This window comes from Coregonus clupeaformis, chromosome 33, assembly GCF_020615455.1.
Source record: "Coregonus clupeaformis isolate EN_2021a chromosome 33, ASM2061545v1, whole genome shotgun sequence".
Classification (NCBI taxonomy): domain Eukaryota; kingdom Metazoa; phylum Chordata; class Actinopteri; order Salmoniformes; family Salmonidae; genus Coregonus; species Coregonus clupeaformis.
The window spans coordinates 25,005,016-25,031,849 of NC_059224.1; the positions used below are offsets into that span (position 1 = coordinate 25,005,016).

At 44.1% G+C, this 26,834-nt stretch overlaps 1 protein-coding gene across 3 annotated transcripts in view; it reads left to right on the forward strand.

The window, feature by feature from the left end:
- LOC121548853 (protein dispatched homolog 1-like) overlaps positions 1–26,834 on the forward strand; it is a 58,500-nt gene that overhangs the window by 19,386 nt on the left and 12,280 nt on the right. The window contains exons 1-2 of one of the 3 annotated variants that reach the window (XM_045210234.1): positions 9,823–10,023; positions 16,397–17,030. In XM_045210234.1, coding sequence (XP_045066169.1) covers positions 16,438–17,030 — 593 coding nt within the window. In that variant the 5' untranslated portion in view covers positions 9,823–10,023; positions 16,397–16,437. The other 2 variants (XM_041860472.2, XM_045210235.1) reach the window with 2 other exon arrangements.

Sequence of the window (26,834 nt, forward strand, 5' to 3'; positions counted from 1 at the left end):
AATGTGGCCTGTGGCCTCTACTCTGTGCCCCCCCCCAAAAAAAACAAATCCAAGGGGATACACTGGCGCTTTTGAGCAGTTTGTTTTTGCTCATTTGTGGCAGCTTGGGAGGAAGATATACTAGGCTACTTAAAGTTTATTATCTGTAGATTTTGATACACGTTCGACAATGAGCTTGTTGATGAATGTATTGAGAAAGTATGAGAGAGTTGCCAATTGGTAGTCGGCAAGATGACTTTGAGTAAATTGAGTCATGTGTGACCTTCATGAAGGGCCTTGGATGTTTCAGACAAATGGAGCCCTGAGGTAAACTGATAGTCTAGATACCAGATGGCCCACTGCATGCTGCCAGAGCTGCTCCTCTCTGCTTTGACACGTTCAAACCCACAAAGCATACAAACTCTCTACCCGCCTCATGAATGATTCAACCATAACAGCAGATTATTCACCTAATGCTCAGTCACTGCTTATTTCTGACCAAGGCAGTGATCCCATCTGTGTTGGACACCACACCACTGACTCCAGCATAGGTGGTGTAGTGAGTATATTTGTTCAGTAACGGAGGCCCGAACTCTGAAACTCCCGGTCGGTCACTCTGATTGGAGTTTTCTTTTCCCTTATTGATTTTCAATGACAAATTGGAGGAGTTGGGTTCCTTGCAGTCCGAGAGGTTTCATCAAACGGCCGATGTAGGCTATTCATAGCTAGGGCAGTACTCTTCCCTATAATTCATTTTGGCTGTTGTTTTGTCTCATCTTTGGTCTATTGTGGTGGCAGTTCCGCTGGTGGTCCCATGTAAACAACTCTGAAAGGGGTTCCCCTCTCCTCCTCTCTCTCTCTCTCTCTCTCTCTCTCTCTCTCTCTCTCTCTCTCTCTCTCTCTCTCTCTCTCTCTCTCTCTCTCTCTCTCTCACTCTCTCTCAGAGAGCCTGTCTCTGGTTTTAATGGGGTAATTGATGGTAGAGGATGCCTGGTCCTGGTGTTGGGTGCCAGGAAGGACCAGCTCTGTGTCTCTGACCCCTCCAGTACAAAGGGACCTTCTCCTCATCCTCCTCTCAGAAAGCTGGGAAGAGTAAATATTTAGCAGGCTGCACAACAATGGCTGACCCAGAGAGAGAATGCGACTTTCACCAAAACTCATGGCTAAAGGGACATTTGGCTGAGGGGGGAACTAGGGGACTAGTTGGCTATTTCTGGAGGAGGGTTTTTTAGGGGGAAAGGAATCTCTCATGCTGAAGTCTCATTTCTAGGGCGGGGTTTTCACCAGAACCCACAGCAGCCACTAAGGGGACTTTCTGTCTAAATATATATTTAAGATCTTTCACACTGTTTGAGCGATCAGAGATCCTTTCTGTCAGCGCTCTCTCTCCTCTGTTTGGAAAACTACTTAAGCTCCATTATGGCACACATCTTGCTTTCTTCCATTATTTTACCTCCCTCTTTGACATTCTAACACTGACACAATTGTGTTTGTGTGTGTGTGTGTGTGTGTGTGTGTGTGTGTGTGTGTGTGTGTGTGTCTCTGTGTGTTTGTATTTGTCTTTTTTATAAGCAAAGTTACCAGCCTTCCTTTAGACACACTCTCGATTTCCTTTCTCACACCCCTCCCCCTCTTCTCTCCTATGTTAGATTAATTGTTAAGTTGTAAACCTTTATACAGTATGCCTACGTCACAATTAATGCCCACACAATGAAAACGGGGGTTCCGCTGTCTGTCTGTCAGCCGGGTTCCATTGGAAAGGCCTTAAAGCAGGTCTTTGTCCGTCCCCCCCCCGTGCCAGGCAGCCAGCCAGTGGTTTATGAGCCGCTCTCCTTCACTTGTTCCATAACACTCTCCCTGCTTGATTATGGATGTGTAGCCTTGGTGTGTGTGAGTGTGTACGTACATGGGGGAGGTATTGCATATGTGTTTATTAAAGGAAAAAAGCGTCTCCTCGTTACAATGCCTTTTGGGGGAGGCCTGTTGACCCAAAGCATGATGTAATTCAATAAGCCTGTCACTATTATTTTCCCACTTCTTTTAATGGGCAGGAGATGAATCCAGGTCCTGTAGCAGGGCCCCATCATTTTCTCTGGGTGAGGAGTTTTTTCCTGCTCCATCCATTTTACTGTCATATTTCACTGTTTATAAATATTTATGCACATAACAGCTAATAAAGTCAGGTCTGACTAGGAACTGGACGGCTTTCCAGTTTTCATTTTGAAGATCTTATATATTGCTGGTGGAGATGCCAAAAAGCTGTACCCACCCTTATTATTATATTATTATTATTATTATTATTATTATTATAACAGCTTGTTTTCTCACGTAAAAGGAAAATGACAAACAGACCCCTATAAGTATGCATATACATACTCTCTCTTACATACACAAACATACCCTCATATGTCCATGTTTGCGCCATACCCTGATGCTGTGAAGTGGGTGGATGGATGGATGGATGGGCCGGGGCATTCTACACAAACACAGGGAGTTGTGAGGAGACACCTGTAGCTCTCGGGCCTCTTTCTCATCGGCTCCTGGTACAGCAACAGTGTCCTTTTGATGTACGATTTGTTATTGGTTTTGGGGCCCGGGGTACCAACGTTTCAAATGTGTTAAGTGGATGGGCTGTCAGAAAGTACCACAGCCATTCTTTGTGAGTGATTTATTTTTGTATTATTTGTTTTTACTTTAAGGATAGGGACTTTGAGATTAGCCCCCTCAGCCCACCTCTTCTATCACATTGAACCCCTCTCAACACACACACACTCACACCCCATCCTCCGCACCCGCAGTATCAGGGCCACATGTGAATGTGACAGACAGGAGTACACACGTGAGTATTTCTAGTCTACATTTGTCAAAGCGCACATTTATCATGTGGCCCACTGGTGTCAGTGCTGCGTTCCCATGTCTCTCTCCCTCTGCTGGTATTCACCGTGACACCCAGCACCTGCACACCTGATACACACACACACACACACACACATTTTGCCTTACGTTGATAAGTGCACCCCTCACCACAGAAATCACCCTAAGTGAGAGAAAACTCTCAATCTATCCAGTCTGGTCCAGGAGAACTCGATGGGCCTAACTTTTCTACAGTCATTCTGTTGTTTGGTGTTAAGATTGTAAGGGGAAGAATTTGAAAGGTTTGCTCCATCAAACTTGCGACGCTAGCCATCCACTACATATGGCAAGGATAAGCCTTAAAGAGAGAGAAATGTTGTGCCTTCAGGGCTGAAGTGGTTTTATTTGGAACACTTAAGATATTCACCTGTGTAAAATTGCTTGTTTTGGCAAGAATGGTTTATAACCTCTTGGGCCTTTTAACCAATCATAAAGTCTACAGAACTGTCTTAGAGTGCCCGTAAAAGCGTAATTAGACCAGTCTAAGACCAGCTTTTGACATTGGTTGCCATTCTTTACGAAACCCTCGTAACAACGTATAGCTGGTTAGCTGCCAAGAGCTAGCTGAATGCCATTACGCACTCATTCTGGGAAAGGTTAATGCACTGTTCTGTACTGGTCTTGAGGTGTATATAGTATTATTACTTAGCCGTGAACAGATCTAATAACTGGGCCTGCACTTAACGTGTCAAAAAAAAGAATGAGGGGGGAAGGAAGAGAGATGTGAAACGCTTATTGTGTTAAAACGCTTATTGTGTTGAAACGCTTATTGTGTTAAAATGTCAACACTTTTCCGTTTTTTTCTGTTCTGGAGGAGCAGCTGCGAAGGCCTAAGCCCCGTCTCACTGGTTTACTCCCCTCCGTAGGGAGCATGACAGAGTCCAAATGCCAGCTCTGCCCCAACCCTCCTAGAACCAGAGAGACCCATTAGTTAGGCTAATACACCCCAACCCCGTCTGAAAGCCTGCTTGTCCTTGGGCTGCTGAGTGAGATGACACAGGATGAAGTCACTCCATTTATGTTGGCACAGAGACCGGGCTGATGCCAGGCCTGCCAAGAGTTCTTGGACACGTCTCACACTGGTGAGAGGGACAGGAATCAAAAGGTAGCGTTTGTGTCGCATTACGGTGGACCCACATCCAGCATTGCCTTTGTAAAGCCTGTGTTGAAAACCCCACTGAAATAAGACAAGTGGTGATGTTGTAGAATGCATGACGATGTAAGTTGGGAGAGGTTTCTGTTCATGTCTCCACTTTTTTATTTATTATTATTTTGGGATAATGTGTGGACCTTATTATCCATAATTCCATTCATTTTGCGCTCTCCCAGTATTTCTGACTGACACTATTATGACAGTGACGTGTGATCTCACACCTAGACTGTTTTGCCACAGAAAATGTAGCGTCATGATTTTTCCTCTCTGTGTCCGGCACTGTGTGATTCACCCACCGTGGAATCAGAGGGTCCCAGAGAAATTTGACATCCCCGTCCCAAAAGGTAGCTAGCGGAGGCTGGAGTTTGACAGACATCCCCTCACCCCATTTCCTTCCCATCAGAGGCCCAGAGAGGAGAGGAGCTGCCCTGTCCTGTGTTTGTAGAGCAGGGGCTAGGGGGAAGTTTGACTCTGGAAAGCTTTGGCTGTGTTTGGGCAATTCATCAAAGGCTCATCTGACCTGATGAACAAACGCTAAATTTGTGCTTCTCAAAGAGTCTCTTTCCATTACCCCCACCGGCCAACACCAGCCTCCTCCCCTTCCTTCCCCGTCGGCTCGGCTGGACTGCCCTGTCTGTCTCAGCCCTTCGTTAGCATCTCAGCAAGCCCAAGATCAAACAACAACTCCTTCCTTCCACTGTCACTCTGCTCTAGTGTCTGGAGTGCCAGCCTCTGTTTGCTAGTGCTCTGAGAGCCCCCTTCTCTGAGAGGCTAGACAAGGATTAAAACTGTCATCGACCAGACGAGGAAGTATACGAAGGTGGCTCCTCTAGCGCTTCAGGTTTTCTTCTGGATCAAAAAGGGGCTTAGGTGTTGGGCGTGGCATGGGCCGTGGCAGGGGCGTGGCAATGAGCGTTTGCATTTTTAAGCCAATTTCCTGCAATACTACACATTTCTCCATGGTGCTGAGATTGATTTGTTTCAGTTTTAAAGCAAATTTCCTGCAATTCTACACATTTTGCCATGCAGCTGAGAGAAGATGTTGCAGTTTTAAAGCAAATTTCCTGCAATTCTACATATTCTGCCATGGAGCTGAGAGCTGCGATTTTATTTATTTTCATTTTAAAGCTAGTTTCCTGCAATTCTATGCATTTTGCCATGGATAATGCTGTTTTGCTCAAACATAATAACAAAATGAATACTGCTAAATGTTCAATTCTAGCAGAATGTTGTTATTATATATATATATATATATATTTAATTTTTTTACACAATGCATAGGAGGCCCGCCCAAGGATTACAATGGCAGAAAAATCCCTGCACTTGACAAGAAGAGGAAGAAAAGGGATAGAGGTGGAGAGAGAGAAAGCAGAGGGTGCACTGCCGCTGTATGTGAAAGGAGGACAAAGGCCCAGTCCAAAGCCCTGACACCATGTAAAATCCTTTGTAAAAACAACTGTAATTAGAGGGCAGAGCCTGCTTTTGTGCTAAAGGGCTTTGTGAGGGTGGTACTGGTGGGGTGGGAGGTTACTTCCCATTCCAAGGCTGGAGCAAGGCTGAAGAACAACCCACTGTTAATTGTGTTCTAAGAATCCTTTCCCCTTGAAACATACACATCTAGTTATTTATTTTTGGGGTGTGTGTTCTTGGATTGTCAAAGATATGGCCTAGCAATTCATTGTGACCAAAAATTAGTTTGTTCTTGATCATCACGATAATAGGCCTATTCCATCCTGAGAGGACTTGAAATGAAAGGACGAATCATTTAGCAGCAAATGACAAAAATTTCACTTACATTGGCTCTGCCATCAGTCTGTCAAAGTGAGTATAGAACAGGTGCTTGTGATCTCATTCACACCTCCAAGCTGTCCATAAACACCTATAAGAGGAATGTAGATTATCATTACGGCCATCCAGCTACATCACCCCGATATCTCTTACATTTCAAGGTTTTTCCAGCCTATTTTCATGTTTTTCTTTTCTTCTCGTCTGGGACATGAAGCAGGTCATATGGCTACAGCATGTAGCTAGTTGTGGTTGCACTTTCTCCAGCTACTCCAGCAACTCCTTGCACTTGTTCTTTGGTCCCTCGAATCTCCAGCTAGACAACGAGGATAATTCAGCACATAGGCTATTCTTCTAACTGTTTGTGGTCATGGGCAGAGGGGAGAGGTGAAGCCATAGTTAGTGTATATAAATGTACAGATTTAGGCCTAACCTAGAGTGTTCTCTTTAGGCCTTGTCTGCCTCTGGCAGTAAGTCCTGGCCATCCCTGCGGACTTGGGGAGCGTTAATCGGGTGGGAGATGTCCGTCCTCATTCCGGAGGTGTCAGAGGGATTGGGTTTCCCTGGGTTTCCGAAACATAGACTCACAGAAGCCACAGAGCAATGTGAGCAATGCTGCAAGAGGAGAGTGATACTACCCCCCCCTCCTCCCTATTACCACATGCAGGGGTAACTGCAATGCACAATGGGGTTCTAACATTACCTGACGGACGGTTCCTGCCTGATTTCAGCTTTCATGATTGTCTATTTCTATTAGGTCACCGTAAATGTGCTTCCAAATCAAAAACGTGTTGGATCATGTCTAATTTATAGCAGGAAGCCTTTGTGCAGTGCATGTTTTTTTCTCTCAGCTGTTTAAAGTTTTATGTCCTTGGAATGTGCGAGAGGGAGCGGCTTTGGCTCTCTACCTTGGGCATTTGTGCTGCATTTTGTTTAAGCATAGGCCTAAATGTATTCTGCATCTGTGCAAACCTGAACGTGTATCTTTTGTAAGAGATCCTTCAGTTGTCCTACAGTATTTTTTGTCACCCTAATACTTTCAACATTGCTTTGACCCTTGCATTTAGGAAGTACAAGCTCCAATAGAGCAGGCTATTGCAAAACTTTATCAAATTTCCGTTGGTGCTCCAAATCATAACAGGGAACATGAAACAGAAAAAGTTTTTGCCCGTTGTTCTTACAACTCAATCTTACTCCAAGTCCATTCCTGGAAGTATTTAGAAAAGTCTCTCTCCTTTTTCTTTTTTCATTGTTGGCTGACCCTGTCCGTTTGATGAACTGTGGGTGATCAGTGCTGGGACCAGTATGCTTTGATTACAGCTTCATCCCGTTACTGTGCCCTTTGATGTGGTTTCCCTGCAGTCCAGGGCCGCAGTGGCCGCCAGCCAGCCTCTTGTTATTTCAAAGGGGGCATCCTCGCTCGACTCGGATGGCCTGGGCTGACCAGGCACATGACCACCACAGGCATGGCTGGATACTGATACACCAGGCTTTAGTGTGATAATCCTAGCCACTCATGGGGTTTAATGGGGCTATAGGCACTGCACTTCAACCATAAAGCTGTTTATTCACACTGAGCTAACTAGCCCCTGCAGTGGTTCCCAAACGTTTTCACTCTGGCCCCCTTCCAGCATTGGCGAACATCCCGCGCTCCCCCTGCACGTGCGCACCACGTCTATTTCTATGGGCACAAGCACTGTTCATGACACAAACTGTTCACACCCCTCGTTGTTGGAGAGAATTTTGCAGGTTTAAAGCTCATTTTTTGAAATTCTACACATTTTGTCATGGGGTGCAAATAATATTTAGCAGTTCTAAAGCACATTTCCTTGCAATTCTATACATATTGTCATGTCTAATGTGTATTCATGTCATATTTGAGTGACTAAAAAAATACAACAATATCTATGGGCTAAAAAAAGGAAATAAAAAAATGTTACCTGACATGGGCTAGTTGATCTGAACATTTCTGACAAGTTATAAATAGCTCTCTAAGGTATGCAATGACTAACATGGCCAGAGGAACTGATGATGCACTACCCAAACGTCGAAATTGCACCTTGTGCATTCTACTATTACAACTTTCAAAAGTAAGTTTAAAGCTGGACTGAGTTTCCCCTGCGTCCCACAGTTTGGTAACCACTGCCGTAATGTTAACTCAACTGTATATAATAATCATGTTTGGTCACACGCACAGGCTTTGTTGAGTGGGACTTTCTTGGTTCTGTGTTATGTTATTTAATCAAATTGCTTGTTATTATTTTCTTTGTGTAAGTACAGTAGCCTACGTAATAAAGTGTAGGCCTACTGTATTTCTGCTTTGCAAGTAGGCCAACATTAGGCTATATTGTTTTTGTTTGCTGGTAATCACTTAAACATGGTGAGTGTTTATCGAAAGATTTGTGTTGGATGTTCTGCTAGGTTAACATTAGTATAGCTTATTGAAACTACAGACATGTACATAACAAACTGCAGCAGTTATGACTCAGTTGACCTGAAAGTTTGCTGCTGGTAAACGGTGATAAACACAACTGTTCTAAACAAAGAAAACCTAGGCTACTTTCCTTGGAGCCAGCACCCTACTGCAGTGCAGTGCATATTATGGTGTGCTATATGAACTGTGTCCTGATGCTGGCAGACAACTGAAATTAAAGCCAGGTATAGCCTCTCCTTTTCCATGATTCCATGTGATGAAGAACCACCCCTGCTGAGCAGAATGCTCTGAGCACAGAAAGTGTCCAAAGATTTTCCAACAGTCCGGAAGACATGCTCTTTCCTTTTTTCATCTTTTCAATGTGGGAAAGATTGTGATATTGCATGGTGGTGTAATGGACATGTAACATGGGTGCAAAATGTTCTTGAAATAGTCCAAAGGATATGGTAAACATTTTATTGTGTGGTGGCCGCCCAACTGTTGGTTGAGTATGGTTTTATCAGAAAGTCCACTGTGTGTTTTGAATCAAACCACAGTTATTTCAAGGGAATGGGCAGGGCAGAGAGGTCTGACCTAAAGGGGAGTATATTTTAGGGGGTTATTCAATTATAGAACCCAGCCAAAGGACTGAACACATCTGGACTGTAATCTTTAATTTGGTGTAGGACATGACATGGGTGGGGTCATAATGAAGGCTTTTGAGGTTAAATTGGTTTTTTTTATGATACTAAAACCGTGATTATTTAACGATTTAGCCGTTGACAGCTGATTCTATTGGTCAGTTTCATTTGTAAATTTAGTGTTACGTCATATTTCTCTCTCACACATCCCTCTGGCTGGAAATCCGCGTTATAATGCGCTTGACATTTAAAGGTATAATATCCGATTGAGCCGAAACCGTATGCAGCGTTTATCTTGAATGCAGGTAGGCGACAAAGCGCGATCGGATTGAATCCTGTCCTTAGAAACGTCTCGATAATAGTCAGTGATTGTCTGAATAACATCCTAAAATAAGCTCCTCAAATGATTTTCATTTTCCTGTCGTGATTATGAAATGAGTCAGACTCATAACACATATTGTTTCTGGTCTAGTTTGTTTTGCTGTTTACTAGCTAGTAGCCAGGTCGAAAAACGACGTGATTTTTAAGGTATGGCAACGCGAGACACATGCCGCGTTTAAAACAACTGGGAACGCGGAACTGGGACATCTCCGACTCCCGACTTCAGTGCATTCGAAATAACTGGGTACACAGGGAAAAAAACGAGCTCTGACTGGGAAAAATCGATTTGAACGGTCATCCAACTCGGAATTTCAACTATCTAGAGCTCCGACTTTACGACCTGAAGATCACTGACGTCATGTTTTGAACTCGTATTTTTTTTAGTGATGATAATACTAATGATGATGATGATGGTGGTGGTGGTGGACCTCCGTTCCTCCAGCTGTTGTGTGCTGCAGATGCATTGATTGGGTTAAAAGTCTCCAAGCATCATCATGAACATCCTATCAGTGGGCTAGTGCGCAGTCCCAATCCCAGCCCACCGCCTGCGTTTACTGAGACAGGGTGCATGTATGTGTCATTCTGGCAGTCCGCTTCTCAGTGAGAAACAACCTTCTTTCCCCACGACTTGTTGCTCTCTTTCGGAGTGTTTTGTTAAGCAAGTGGTGGATACTGTAAACGTAAGCTATTTTCAGTTAATACATTCAACTTCGACGAGCACGAACGAAACGCATCCAGAGCTTCAACACTTCGATAAGGTACTGTATCAAACATCCGTTAAATGTCTAAGTTACTGTGCATTGATCCTCTGGGGAAAAAAAACTGTTTTAAAACCCATAATCTTAATGGTTTATAAATATATATTTGTGTCTGTTGTTCCAACTGTTTTGGCTACTAAAGTGGGAGTTTAGAATACGATATAGATAGCGGTCTCCGTTGTTACAAAGTATTGGAACGACATAATGAAAAGTGATGTTTCGCTGAATGGGATGCACCGGTCTTTTGCTGAACACCGGTGTAGATTCCTCTCGGAATGTTTGTTAGACGCGTTTAGCCTCATCATGTAACCTACATAACTTTAGTTGATCAACATTATATTTGGTAGGCTAATATGGCCGTACACCGACATCGACAAAACAGAGAAGCTTCTTCAGTGTGACAGCAGCTTAGTTTTAAAGTGGTCACTCATAGCCTATTTTTAAAGTTGAAACAAAACGAAATTTGACTAAAATTATTTAATATGGTTTCATATCTCATAGTGATGCAACATTATAGTTTATTTTCTTATTTAATCCTAATGCTCTCTCTGGAGCAATGCATTGTAATACATCATGGTTAATGTATAAAATAGAAAAAATAAAAGTGCTGCTTATCTTCATTTGAGCTAAACATTGATTAGTCAAGGCATGATGATGGTATGACACCAGACCAGTTTATGTACCTATTTAACTTGAGACAATGCAGTAGCCTTGAGCGAGAACTTCATATAGGTATGTAAAACCCAGCTGTGGAAATGGGCCAAAGTGGCAGGCTTGTTATAAGCTTCTCAGACACTATTAGAATACGAAGGTCAAAGTTCTCATAGTCCTCTCAGGCATGTACTTGTAGCTCCCAGGATAAATTCAGTTATTAGGCTGAAGTTATTAACTGTCTTGACTGAGTCCTCATAATTACTGTCTATTAGCTTTAATTAAAGGGATGAGGTACTTTGCCTCCTGCTGCGTACCTAGTAGTTGCACAGGTTCACCCAAAATGTATCATAAACTCAACATGAAAGCAGAAAAACACATCCGTTATTCTCAACCTTTGCAGTGTCCACAGACCTCATCATGTGTCGGTCATAGGCATAGTGTGACTGTCAGTTCTTAATACCACTGCACTAAAACCAAAATGTGTAACATCCCAGTGTTTGCAGATACACACCAAAAAATAAATATATAAATAGTTTATTAATTAAATTATTATGAAGGACATGTCGTCAGTGTTCTTTTTGCAGTCGTTCCACACTGTAATCTATCCGTTATTTCCTGAGGGGCATAAACCCCTGTTTGTGTCAGACTGCAGCCTGGCCTAGATGTCTCACCTGGATTTCAGCGCTCAGTATTGGAGCACCCACAGCCTTCTGAATTCCTGTGGCCGTGGAGCAATGTTGAAGGAAGATGTGTACAGGTAGAGGGATGCAACTGATTATTTAGCCAAGAATAGTCATAATTTTCATATCACAAAGATCCAGGCTACACTCTTAAGTCTCTTTTTCATACTTCTTAATCATGTTACCCCCTTCCTTACTCATGTTGAGGCATCGCAGAACACATTCATTCACATTCACTGCATCACGGCTGTTTCCCTGCATGGATAAAAGGTTTTCCTAGAAGGGTATATTATACAGTCGTGGTCAAAAGTTTTGAGAATGACACAAGTATTGGTCTTCACAAAGTTCGCTGCTTCAGTGTTATGAGATATATTTGTCAGATGTTACTATGTTATACTGAAGTATAATTACAAGCATTGCATAAGTGTCAAAGGCTTTTATTGACAATTACATTAAGTTTATGCAAAGAGTCAGTATTTGCAGTGTTGACCCTTCTTTTTCAAGACCTCTGCAATCCACCCTGGCATCCTTATTTTAGCTCATTGGTCACCATAGCAGCACCCACCCGTAGTCTGCGCTCCAGCAGGTATATCTCACTGGTCATTCCCAAAGCCAATACCTCCTTTGGCCGCCATTCCTTCCAGTTCTCTGCTGCCAATGACTGGAACGAATTGCAAAAATCTCTGAAGCTGGAGACTCTTATATCCCTCACTAACTTTAAGCATCAGTTGTCAGAGCACCTTACCGATCACTGCACCTGTACACAGCCCTTCTGAAATTAGCCCACCCAACTACCTCATCCCTATATTGTTATTTATTTTGCTATTTTGCACCCCAGTATCTCTATTTGCACATAATCTCTTGCACATCTAGCATTCCAGTGTTAATACTAATTGTAATTATTTTGCACTATAGCCTATTTATTGCCTTACCTCCATAACTTGCTACATTTGCACACACTGTATATATATTTTCTGTTGTATTTTTGACTTTATGTTTTTTTTTGACCCCATATGTAACTCTGTGTTGTTGTTTTTATCGCACTGCTTTGCTTTATCTTGGCCAGGTCGCAGTTGTAAATGAGAACTTGTTCTCAACTGGCTTACCTGGTTAAATAAAGGTGAAAAAAAACAACAACAAAAAACTGTCAGTTAACTTCTGGCCCACATCCTGACTGATGGAGGCCCATTCTTGCATAATCAATGCTAGGAGTTTGTCAGAATTTGTGGGTTTTTGTTTGTCCACCCACCTCTTGAGGATCGACCACAAGTTCTCAATGGGATTAAGGTCTGGGGTGTTTCCTGGCCATGGATCCAAAATGTTGATGTTTTTCCTGGAGAGAAGTGGCTTCTTTGCTGTCCTTCTTGACACCAGGCCATCCTCCAAAAGTCTTTGCCTCACTGTGCGTGCAGATGCACTCACATCTGCCTGCTGCCATTCCTGAGCAAGCTCTGCACTGGTGGTGCCCCGATCCCGCAGCTGAATCAACTTTAGGAGACGGTCCTGGCGCTTGCTGGACTTTCTTGGGCGCCCTGACGCCTTCTTCACAACAATTGAACCTCTCTCCTTGGAAGTTCTTGATGATCCGATAAATGGTTGATTGAGGTGCAATCTTACTAGCAGCAATATCCTTGCCTGTGAAGCCATTTTTGTGCAAAGCAATGATGACGGCACGTGTTTCCTTGCAGGTAACCATGGTTAACAGAGGAAGAACAATGATTTCAAGCACCACCCTCCTTTTTAAAGCTTCCAGTCTGTTATTCTAACTCAATCAGCATGACAGAGTGATCTCCAGCCTTGTCCTCGTCAACACTCTCACCTGTGTTAACAAGAGAATCACTGACATGATGGCAGCTGGTCCTTTTGTGGCAGGGCTGAAATGCAGTGGAAATGTTTTTTGGGGATTAAGTTCATTTTCATTCTTTGCAATTAATTGCAATTCATCTGATCACTCTTCATGACTTTCTGGAGTATATGCAAATTGCCATCATCAACTGAGGCAGCAGACTTTGTGAAAATTAGTATTTGTCTTTCTCAACTTTTGACCACGTGAGGGGAAAAAAGTATTTGATCCCCTGCTGATTTTGTACGTTTGCCCACTGACAAAGAAATGATCAGTCTATAATTTTAATGGTAGGTTTATTTGAACAGTGAGAGACAGAATAACAAAACAAAAATCCAGAAAAACGCATGTCAAAAATGTTATAAATTCATTTGCATTTTAATGAGGGAAATAAGTATTTGACCCCCTCTCAATCAGAAAGATTTCTGGCTCCCAGGTGTCTTTTATACAAGTAACGAGCTGAGATTAGGAGCACACTCTTAAAGGGAGTGCTCCTAATCTCAGTTTGTTACCTGTATAAAAGACACCTGTCCACAGAAGCAATCAATCAATCAGATTCCAAACTCTCCACCATGGCCAAGACCAAAGAGCTCTCCAAGGATGTCAGGGACAAGATTGTAGACCTACACAAGGCTGGAATGGGCTACAAGACCATCGCCAAGCAGCTTGGTGAGAAGGTGACAACAGTTGGTGCGACTATTTGCAAATGGAAGAAACACAAAAGAACTGTCAATCTTCCTCGGCCTGGGGCTCCATGCAAGATCTCACCTCGTGGAGTTGCAATGATCATGAGAACGGTGAGGAATCAGCCCAGAACTACACGGGAGGATCTTGTCAATGATCTCAAGGCAGCTGGGACCATAGTCACCAAGAAAACAATTGGTAACACACTACGCTGTGAAAGACTGAAATCCTGCAGCGCCCGCAAGGTCCCCCTGCTCAAGAAAGCACATAAACATGCCCGTCTGAAGTTTGCCAATTAACATCTGAATGATTCAGAGGAGAACTGGGTGAAAGTGTTGTGGTCAGATGAGACCAAAATGGAGCTCTTTGGCATCAACTCAACTCGTCGTGTTTGGAGGAGGAGGAATGCTGCCTATGACCCCAAGAACACCATCCCCACCGTCAAACATGGAGGTGGAAAAATTATGCTTTGGGGGTGTTTTTCTGCTAAGGGGACAGGACAACTTCACCGCATCAAAGGGACGATGGACGGGGCCATGTACCGTCAAATCTTGGGTGAGAACCTCCTTCCCTCAGCCAGGGCATTGAAAATGGGTCGTGGATGGGTATTCCAGCATGACAATGACCCAAAACACACAGCCAAGGCAACAATGGAGTGGCTCAAGAAGAAGCACATTAAGGTCCTGGAGTGGCCTAGCCAGTCTCCAGACCTTAATCCCATAGAAAATCTGTGGAGGGAGCTGAAGGTTCGAGTTGCCAAACGTCAGCCTCGAAACCTTAATGACTTGGAGAAGATCTGCAAAGAGGAGTGGGACAAAATCCCTCCTGAGATGTGTGCAAATCTGGTGGCCAACTACAAGAAACGTCTGACCTCAGTGATTGCCAACAAGGGTTTTGCCACCAAGTACTAAGTAATGTTTTGCAGAGGGGTCAAATAATTATTTCCCTCATTAAAATGCACATCAATTTATAAAATTTTTGTCATGCGTTTTTCTGGATTTTTGTTGTTGTTATTCTGTCTCTCACTGTTCAAATAAACCTACCATTAAAATTATACTGATCATTTCTTTGTCAGTGGGCAAACGTACAAAATCAGCAGGGGATCAAATACTTTTTTCCCCTCACTGTATATCGTAATGGATGTCGGTTGAACACAAATACATCCAGTTTAGTTTGGCATCAATATATTTAATGTAGCCTACGATTGTGTGTGTGTAATGTGTTCGTATGCGATCACATGGAGCCAAGCTGAACTTGGAGAAATGGGTCCGTAGTGAGTTTGAGGGAACGTCATTTGCAAGAAGCTGTGTCAAGAGTACAGTAAAGAAAGTAGTCTTAAAAAAGTTGCATAGTCTATCAAATAGGAAAATAAAGAAGAATAGAAGCTACATTAAGTAGATAGGTTTTTAAGGTAATATGTTACACCTTATGATATGGTAGTAATAATGTGTTGTGATGTACTGGGGGATTTTCTGCACTGCTGTACATTTCCATCTTCTAGTGCAGTTCTATTTCTTTCTTTCGGTCCTAGGCGTGATGTGGATGAAGTAGACAGTATTGCGTGGGAACTGGTGAGAAGTTGTTTTTTCTCACCACCTCAGCTATTAGTTCTTAGAGGGAGATGAGGTTCTCTCAGGACTCACCGTCACATAAGACTTAGAGCAATTTATTTTTCTGGGTTCACGTCAAATCTGTTTCAGCGGGGGTTGGTGTTGGGCAACCTTCCAACTTCACAACCAACCACAACCGTGTATTACCTGTGAAAGGCAATTCACTACTTTTTGAAGTTTGTCAAGCCATATCATGGCAAAACCGCAGACTTTACATTTTCTTTTTTTTTATCTTACTCCAAAATGTCCCAACAGAAGTCAATTTACATTACACAAAGCCTGAATGTATTCTGTAATAAGTCATAGGGGCTGAAATGCTAGCAACATGAACACTTGAAGACCTCTGCTTAATCTCATTCTGTTGGAACCATTATACTTTTCATAATGTAGAAATAGCCTATCTCAATCTCCCTGAACACAGGCTGCCAATTCATACCCTATCGTATCATATTCATACTTTATAAATCACACTATTCAGACAAAAATGGCAGTGAGGAAGGTAGAGAAATATGGTAAAGTGACTAATATTTCCCATTTAGCTTTAATTCAGTAAATCAATGAGGATTGATCCCTTCTTAACTTTTGTATTGCTTGTATCTGTTCCCAGTCTCCTCCTGGCCTAGAAAGAACAAGTAAATAATCTGTTTTGCTGATTGCTCATTGCATTCTGTTTTGATCAGAGTTTTGAGTTTGAACCCTTGTATTGGTTACTGTCTCATTCTCTCCCCTTTGCCCACACTGCTCCCTGGCTCCAGGCCTCCTTTCCTCTCGCTGCCCCACTCAGCTCAGCTCACCAGCTCTGTGTGAATAGAGTCAATGTACAACTGAATGTCAACATGACCGGCTACAGTTAAGAGCTAACTATTGGCCTGTCTGTTCTTCCTCCCCTTTTTGTTCTGCAGAGGAGTGGCAAACCCTGCGCCAGGCCGGCAGGAGGAGGACCATGGCCCTGAGCAATGCCAATGGTGACCTCCTGCTCCTCAGCAATGGCAGCCTGCCACCCAGCGTCACTACGATGGCCACTGCCACCAGCGGCCCAGAGGCCAGTGCGAGCCTCAGCAGCACGGGAAGAGGGGACGTCAGCGTTGTTTCCACACCCAGAACACAGCAGAGGCAGAGGCACCAACCAAGGCCAACACCACCGCACAAGGAGCCCCAGCAGAGATCCAGAGTGAGTCAGAATGGAGGCAACATCAAGCAGAACGGTTCCCTAAGGGCCCCTTCCTCTTCCTCCTCCTCCTCCTCCTCACACCTCACAGACTCTCAAAGGTTGTCCAAGCTCCTGCCCTCCACCCTCTCCACAACCTCTTCCCCCTCTCCTCCTCCACTGTCTCCACCTCCCCCGTGCTGCCACCGCTGCCCATTCCACCCCCCCCTGTGCTGCCATGGCAACCAGCAGGAGTGCCACATCTTCCAGACCCCTGCCCTGCCCCTTCACCCGGGCTCCTGCTGCCTGCAGGCCTCTCCTCCATCCCTCTGTTTACACCATGGCTGGCAGGAGCACCTCCAGAACCAGCCCAATGTGGCTGGCCTCAGGTACGTGTGTGATGACTGTGTGTTTGTGTGTATGCGCCTGTTCATGCTTCTCTTTGCCACGGGGTGGCCTCAGGCATATCTCTATTACCCTGCCTCTCCAACAGAAGCCCTTTCATTGCGTTTCCCTGCTGAATGGGTGATGACTGAATGCTTCCTAACATATCACAGTATTTAGGGATAATGTTAGGGGTGCTATGTACTACCATTATGTACATGGCTGTTTAAGAATATGTACATGCATGTAACTGTAGCCTTGACTCTTTCCCCAGTTATGCCTCAGAGGAATGCGTTTTGAGTCAACTGTTTATGTAGACCAGGTTTTAAGTTCTGACCCTGTATTGAGAAATCGATACATAGTGTGATTCTTTTCTCCTAACACATATCTAAATTCAGCTCTATAATCTTTCTGCCTGCCTGTTGACCCATTCCTGATTGTTCTGCTGTGTGGAGGTCAAGGTGATTTCCTAGGGAGATAACCTGTGGTCCCAGGGGTGCCAACCCAGCAGATGCAGGGAGGAGGAGGGGTCAGCCAGCCAGACACCCAGGGACCACAATACCAGCCCCAGAGCCACCCCGTTTGCCCTCCCTGCACCCCCCAACCCCAATGAAAGAGAGCTTTGAGAGCCCCAGGGGCTGCAGGGCCGCTGTCCCTCCTCAGGCCCCAGCCCGTCCCGTCAAACCACAGGGACTGTCCCCCTGGCCTCTCCTGAGCCTCCCCTCGCTCATCGGCACTGAGGCTCTTCTAGGACAGGTGCTGATGGTTTCATGGTCTGGCTATCCTCTTTCCCAGGCAAACACAATACAGACAGTACCAACACACAGCTCAGCCAGACTAGATCATCTCTGAAAGTATGTCTGGCCGGGGTCAGAGGTTTCCTTCGTGCGGCATCTCCCTGTTGTCATGACTCAAATAACTTTGCGTAATTTAACCCCTGTAACTGCCATTTCCTGCAATCTAGAACAAAAAAATACCCATTAGGGTGTGGTGCCTGGCCTTAAATTATAACAAATAAAGTAAAACAAAAAAATATATATATATATATGTACACATGCATACACAGCGCTGCAAGAAAATCTAAAAACCTTTTTTTTCTTTGTCATTATGGGGTATTGTGTGTAGATTGATTAGGGGGGAAAAAACTATTTAATCAATTTGAGATAAAGGCTGTAACGTAACAAGATGTGGAAAAAGTAAAGGGGTCTGAATACTTTCCGAATGCACTGTACGTACGTACGTACATACATACATAGATACAAACAAAAGTATGTGGACACCCCTTCAAATGAGTGTGTTCGGCTATTTCAGCCACACCCGTTGCTGACAGGTGTATAAAATCGAGCACACAGCCTGCAAGCTTCATAGACAAACATTGGCAGTAGAATGGCCTTACTGAACAGCTCAGTGACTTTCAACGTGGCACCGTCATAGGATGCCACCTTTCCAACAAGTCAGTTTGTTTAATTTCTGCCTTGCTAGAGCTGCCCGGTCAACTGTAAGTGCTGTTATTGTGAAGTGGAAACGTCTACGCGCAACAAGGGCTCAGCCGCAAAGTGGTAGGCCACACAAGCTCACAGAACGGGACCGCCGTGTGAAGAAGCGCGTAGTGCGTAAAAATCGTCTGTCCTCACTACCAAGTTCCAAACTGCCTCTGGAAGCAACGTCAGCACAATAACTGTTCGTCGGGAGCTTAATGAAATAGGTTTCCATGGCCGAGCAGCCACACACAAGCCTAAGATCATCATGCGCAATGCCAAGCGTTGGCTGTAGTGGTGTAAAGCTCGCCGCCATTGGACTCCAGAGCAGTGGAAACGCATTCTCTGGAGTGATGAATCACGTTTCACCATCTGACAGTCCGACGGACCAACCTGGGTTTGGCAGATGCCAGGAGAACTCTATCTGCCCAAATGTTTAGTGCCAACTGTAAAGTTTGGTGGAAGAGTAATAATGGTCTGGGGCTGTTTTTCATGGTTCGGACTACAGTGTACAATGACATTCTAGACGATTCCATTTAATGCTTTCCTTAGTCATTTACGTACTTTGTGTAGTTCTATATTTATCTCCAACTCCACAGCATACAAAATAAAAGATAAATATTGCAGATGTCATTATTTACTCACGTCAGCCCTTCTTTAGAATTCATTCTAGACGATTCTGTGCTTCCAACTTTGTGGAAACAGTTTGGGGAAGGCCCTTTCCTGTTTCAGCATGACAATGCCCCCGTGCACAAAGCGAGGTCCATACAGAAATGGTTTGTCGAGATCGGTGTGGAAGAACTTGACTGGCCTGCACATAGCCTGACCTCAACCCCATCGAACACCTTTGGGATGAATTGGAATGCCGACTGCGAGCTAGGCCTAATCGTCCAACATCCGTGCTCGACCTCACTAATGCTCTTATGGCAGAATAGAAGTTCCAACAGCAATGTTCCAACATCTAGTGGAAAGCCTTCCCAGAAAAGTGGAGACTGTTATAGCAGCAAAGGTGGACCAACTCCATATTAATGGCCATGAATTTGGAATTAGATGTTCGACTAGCAGGTATCCACATACTTTTGGTAATCTATCTATCGATCGATTGAACTGGAAGCATAGAAATGACGCATATAGAACAGATCTACCGCTTCTTAGACTTGCTTTCAATGAGAATGACAGATCTATAACTCACATTTCTATGTGAATTTGGTATGGTCGCCCAAAAAAGTTACAAATTGCAGCTTTAATTGTACATAGTGGCGCAGCCAGTCCACAAGGTGGTGCAGAGCCACTCTTACATTCTTAGGGGAGAACCTTGTCACATTTGTTGGCAAATATTATTTTAAGCGAGAAGCATTTAGCAAGTCGTTTTCCCCACCTTCCTGCAAACCACAGACTGAACTATATTTCATACTAGAACCATTTAATGCTTTCCTTAATCATTTACGTACTTTGTGTAGTTCTATATTTATCTCCACAGCATACAAAATAAAAGGTAAATATTGCAGATGTCATTATTTACTCATGTCAGCTCTTATTTATGGTAGCAAGTAGTTGCAGAGAGGTTAGTTTGTGTAAGACTATATTTTTGCTTACATCTTTTCGCATGGAAATTTCCTACCGAATTGAGTTAGATCCCTGTAACTTAATTAAAGAGAGTTGCTCTGTGGCTGTGAGAGATTAGGTATATACTCGTATCGGGTGCCGGGGTGCCCACAGCAAACTCCATCCACGCACATTATGCAGTTGGGTGGGCAAGGTGTGTCAAAGGATATCATTGCAGCCATTTGGATGCATTCACTGGCATCTGTGGCTTTCATTTATTTATTTATTTTTTAATGTCTGAATAAAGAGCTGATGTTCCTCAGCCACTGTATTTAATAAACAGGTCCCTCTTGTTCTGTGATGACAGGTTTGAATTACAGGCTGACGTTGAGTTGCTCTCAGTTCCGATCCCCTGTACAGTGGTATTGTGTCTCCAGAGAGATTGGAGATAGAAGGATAAGCCTGGCTGTCTGGTACACAGTCTCCAAGTCCCTGGCTGGCCCCAGACGTTCAGGGCTTTGAGCCTCTCCTTTTACCTACGTGTTGGAGCACAGTGCGCCAAAGAATCCCTCCTCGCATGGAGGGAGAGGCTTTTTAATGCCTCTAATTTGAGGGTACGCCGTCAGACAAGATTGTGTCAAATATCAATTTGATCTCAAAGGCTGTGATCCGTGAGATTAGGCAGGGGATTACGTGTATGATTACAGCACTTGGCCGTTACGCCCTGCTTTATAGAGACCCCCTCTTCCCCCTCCCGATAAGGTTGCACTGGAGTTCCTTCCTCAGGCATTTCAGGCCTTTGTGTGTGTCCAAGAACTTAACATTTAGGAACTACAGTATATAACTCCTGTTGAGATACATACAAAGTATTAATCCACCCATTGTAAGATTATAGTCTCTCTGTGTGTGTGTGTGTGTGTTTTACTCTGAGAAGGAAATGGACTTATCCTTGAATGTAATGACCAACATCCACTATAATGGAAAAGGCCAGCTCAGCAGATCTATTGAGTAGAGGAAGGATCTATCTGTCTGGGTCTGTGAAATCCATTAAGATTGTCAGTGTTTGAATGGTAGGATTATCCTTCATGGTGACTTAGTATTTTTATGATTTGAGGATCAGGGGGAAACAGTCAGAGCAGAGGATGAGTCTGAGTCTGTGAACTTGAAGTCAGTCAGTCAGTCAGGCGTTTGACTGCAGTTAGCCTCATCTCAATAGGTTTTCAGGCGTTGGTTTCTTCCAAGCCTGTAATTGTCTTGATAGAACACTCTCAAGGCACCTTTTTTAGCTCCTGCTGCACTCCCAGAGAGAGAGCGAGAGAGCTGCATCTACCTGTGCTGCCGAGACTGGCCTGACCTTCCAAGGCTGAACAATCCCCAAAGAGCCCGCTGACACTGAACTATCCAGGATCATGTCATGATTGTAACCTCTCCCTTCACACTCCACTCACCCAGGGAGGAGTTTTGCCCATGCGTTGCTTCCTGCTACATTCCTGTTATTGTAGCGGCCACAAGTTTGGATTGGTTTCATGCTTTCTCAGATAGCAGGTATATTTTTATAATCTCATGCGTGTTTGATTTTATACCAAGTACCATTTTTTGACTGGAGGCAGGTGGTTTCCATGGTGTGCAGGAAAACGTATAAAAACATGACACCTCATTCGGCCGGAATGTTTCATCATATTGGATGAATTTAAGAATTCCTATCAGTTGAATACGCGATTATGACTAGGGGCCGTATACGGAAACATATGCACAAAAGCCTTAATATGAATGCATAGACCCTCTCGTTTCTGAGAACTCCCTTAGGTTTCCCTTAAATGTTTTATATTTTATCACGCCTCAGATATCTTTCCCCCAGTGAGAGATCTCTTTTGGAGACATTAACTAATATACCAAGCTGTCTGACAGCTGCAAGCCCAGACTGGCCAGGCGGCCTGAAAATGATCTTTGTGCTATGGATTTCAGGGTGTCAGTTTGACAAGGCTTTGCACATTATCAAGAATAACAACTGTTTGCTATGCCTGCTGCGGTCTGAGGGGGCCTGGAGTCCTGGACCTCGATGTGAACCCTTGTGAATTAGCGGCAGGGCTCTTCACGCTACCGTTTTATCCATTTGGCCCATTAACCACTATACAGAGACATCCATCACGCCCAGCCTCAGCCCTGACTGATGAAGAAACACCCTGGTGTCTCTGGGGAGATCAGGGGAAAGGAGAGATGAGTACCTCCTGCCCTAGAAAGACACAAAATATGAGGGAAGGAGGGAGGGAACCACCCAGTTTGCTTCCAGAGCCTTCTGTTGGCTTCTTAGAACAGGTCTGCATCTATGTGGAGTGATTTAAGCACAGGCAGTAGCCTAGTACACCAGAGCACACCCTCCATCCAGTACAGCTGACTCCCGTACCTGCACGGATGGATAATAACAGAGGGGTGAGCTCCCAGTGCCCCTGCTCCAGACCGCGCTCCAGTCCATGCTCTATACTGTATGGCCCCTGAGCATGAGACAAAGCAAAGCCCATAAAGGTACCCACCCAAGCTCAAACAGCCATACTATCCTATAAACCATGATCAAAGCTGGATCTGAACAGCACTCTGTCATAACTTCAAATTAGCTTGCTCTCTTTTTTCTTTCTTCTTCTGGGGAGCAGTTAGTGAGGCTTCACACTTACACTCTGCTCCTTGGGGGATTAGGCCTAATGGAAGATTTGATGAGATGTGTAATGCTTTATAAATAGTTACTAGCATGTAATATGATCCCTTATAATGCCCTTTTAACAGCCTGTCCAAATGGTATATAAGTTGAAGGCACAATCGCTCAATCATCTACGTACAACATTGCATGGTATATTTAGTTTATAATGGACCTTCATCTAGATGGTTCCAATAGGTACACTGTGCTACAGTGACTCCCCTATATTTGTTCTCATAGTAGTTCAAAACCAGTCTTGAGAATACACTGTATTATTCTTAATGGATTTCAATTAATATTCACACATTTACATAACAATGCATGCAGCTTGGTGTACTAACGTCATTCTGATATACTGTAGATGTGAGGGTTCTTATGAATCACTTAGTTTCTCCAGCCTCTACGCACTTGGTGAACTTAGCTAATGGTTGGAATTTTCCAGCTCGGCCGCCCCCCCCCCATCCTCACACTCACTCTCTCAGCTCAGGGAGGACAGGTCAGACTTCATTACTGGCCTCTAACTGACGCTAGCCCCAACAGCCGCTGGCCCTGGTCTGCTACTCACCAGACAGCTGTGTCACCAGACACCTCCAAGATGTTACAGCGCCGTCTTGCCAAACCCTCTTTGTCAAGAGCTGCGGTTAGAGCTGGAGAGCCTTCAGACACTGTGGCCCTAGATGGGCATTGAACATAGATATAATAGTATAAAGAGGAGGTGGGAGGGATGAAAATGTATCTCTTTACTCCAAAGATACCCTGATATCTCTGTGAGATCAGTCCCAGGACAACAAACAGGGGCATGCTGGATCAAAGAGACCCAGGCAGGAGCTAGAGGCACTGCTGTGCTTGACACTGGATATTGTAGGTAAACAAAGAGGAATATGTGATGCTGGGCTTTTTACATGAGTTTACCTTTCTGTCTAGACATGTATGCACCTTATCACATAAGTCTTAATGGAGGGCGTACCTTGAAATTGGGCCACATTATGAGGGGTAGGTTTACTCTCAAAATGGCCTCGACTACAGGCAGGGAACTCTAGCCTGGTTACCATTATGTTTAACTGCTCTAGCCAGCATGACAACTGCAACAGAGTTGGCTAAAGCAGCAACAGTGTGTCAACTAGGGGTGGGCAGCTCATGTCAATCATGCGAAACTTCCAGATCTCCTTACCAGGCAGCTTCCAGGACTTAATAAGTTGTTGGACATCTTCATAAAGGCACTGGGAGAGGAGTTGATGGGTCAGCACAGCTGCTTGCCGTTGGTTCCGCTCCTTGACTTTGTGCAGTAGAGGAATCCTGGTCATGTAAGCAGCAAATGGTAACACAGCCTCCCTTCTTGCAGAAGCCCGGTCCTCAAGGTCTGAATGCGGATGTTGGATGTGATGTGTTGGGGCTGGTTTGGGCTGGCAGCTGAAAGCCATTGGTTCCACTGCTGGAGGTCTCATGGAGCTTCTTGTACTGAATGTGTTCAGCAATAGAGACTTTGACCTGTTGTTCTGCTACAGGAATAGGCCAACATGCAACACACTCATCTAGTACTGCCTCCGTTAAATCTGTGTCAAGACTGACATGAAGTCCATCATCATGACTATGAAATTAAAAGTTTTGGTATTGTTGGTATATTGTAGGAATTATTGCTAAAACCGGTTAAACTGCTCATCATGGATCTAGCCTATTGAGCAAATAACTTATGAACACCAAAAGCGACTATGTTAATAATTCATGACACATTGACATACTTATTGGCATAATGACTTATCGGTATCGTTAATTCGCCCTGCTCGGCCTAGCTGACAAGGTCTGTTGGTTAGCTCAGTGCAGGGTTGGTGATGGCATGTGCAATACCCATACATTCCTTGGGGTTGGTTCTGAAGCCCCTGGACTCAGGGGGTTAAGCTGGTTGCTATAAAGGGAGCGAGGTCACAGGATAATAAAGACATCTCTTGGACAGCTTGTAACTATTGGCTACAGTGTTGAAATCTGGCCTGTAAGCCTGGAATTTGTATACGCCCATATTTCAATCCCAAGAATGTGGAGATGGCAGGTGTGACCTCCAGACCGGATGCACTGGTGGATGTAGCTGTCCATGTCCCTTCTACACACACACAAACAAAGAAACTGCGCGTAGACTCATTATACAGCAATAATCTCTTATTCAGACTCACATTTTCTCATATACACTTGCATCCAGAGGCCTTGTTCTCTCCCCAAAATAACTATCAGAGACCTGTGCTGTGTAGATAGCTTGTAAATACAGTTTTACGAGCTTGTAAGAAGTAATACTGTACCTCATAAATCTATTTAAGGTATACCGTGGATGTTGATGAGCCCTGACTTTGGTGGCTACTGCCTAATGATCAATACTTTTTTAAACTCAACATTTCACTACAGTATGTTATGGCTATGATATCGTGCTGATATTTGGATTTCACCCTCAAGCCACTCATACAATTCCATAACTTGAACGAGACTAATTGTGTGCAGTGTTCCAGTGAGTTTTAATCACAGGAGCAAATAATTGAGAGTTGACAGTAATTGGTCTGACTTGAGCACTTCATGCAGCCCCTTATTACAGAAATATATGCCGTGTCTGTTAGCAGTTTTCCCCCCTCAGCTCTAGCAGTTTTCCCCCCTCAGCTCTGTGACCCCTGACCCCTCTCTCTCCTCCCTTCACGTCAACATGGCCATTGCGGCCTGACCCGGCTGCTGCTCCCAAGTTACTTTATTAATTAACCCAGTGATCCATAAACATTCCCCTTTCGGGTAAATAGAATAACATTTAGGAAGGGTAGCTGTTGTAAGTTTGTGGAAGAATTGTGGGGAGTTTGTTTGAAGGGGACTGGGATCAGAGGGGAGGAAACCTGACTCTGTGGGTTGTCATCCTGCTGGATTTAGAGCCTGTGATCATCAGTCAACAGATTTCTCCTCCCCACCCCAGCACCTCCTCCCTTCTCCTTTAGCGGGTGTTATTTCAAGGAGTTAGTCTGCGTTTCTTCACATTACTACTTCCATTGACAGATTGGAAGAAAGAATTGAGACACAAATGCCAACTTTTTTTAAGAGAAAAATATTTTAAAGTTTGCTTCATGCTAAGAATATGCTGAAATACTATCGGAGGATTCTGACGTCTGTCGTAAATCCAAAGTATAGGGCTACCTCTGTTTTAGACATCTTCTTATTCGTCTGAAATGTGGTCATGGTTCGGAAAGTTGCAAATAGATCCAGAACAGATCTCGCAAATAAATAGGCAGCAGTGCTTTTTTTGATGGCTCCACGAGTAAAGATGTTTTATAAATCCAGTCCAACAATTTCCAATAACTCTCCTTCATTCTGGGCCATATCTCCGTCCCGAATTCCGCCGTTCAAAGCCCGTACATGGAAACTATTGGACAGCATAGAATAGCAATAAATTAGGTAGGGGGAATGTGTTTTTCACTAGGCATTGTTAGTATCAGGCTCTCACATTTTAAAACGTGAATAACTGGCTAGTTGAATGCAAAAAAATTGCAAAGAGCTTCACTCCAAGTTGGTAGGGTTGATGGGACTCACCTTGTGTCTACAATATGCAGATTGTTCAAAGCCTATGCCATACAACATCTGGTTGTCATATTAACATGTCCAGCTAACTTTAAAGGGGATTTACTGCTTCCCCAGAAGTTACCCTGTGGTGAAAAATTCCTGCCAATACCTTTTGTTCCTCTGTGCCTCACGGTGCCATGGCAACCACTAATTATAGCATTCCATGGATTCCCTTTTAAAGGGGAGAAGGAGGAAAAATACAACCACCTCTTGGCACCTTGGCCATATTGCTCCAATCACGCTGAAATATCCTGTGTGTGTGCACTGTGATTGGCTAATGCAGAGAATCGTCTGAGCTCACTTCCCTGTTTGGAATACTGATTTCCTTGTTTACGTTTCTTGTGTAATCTTACCTAGTCCCTGATGTGGGCTGTGAAGCTTGTGCCAAATTGTGACCTTGGTAGTGCAATACTCATGCAGGTTGCAGTGATTAGAATGAGGATGAACATGTCAAGGTTGCAGTATAAAGCAATGACGTATATCGTCCCTAGGACATAATGTTAGGACAGTCTGTCCAC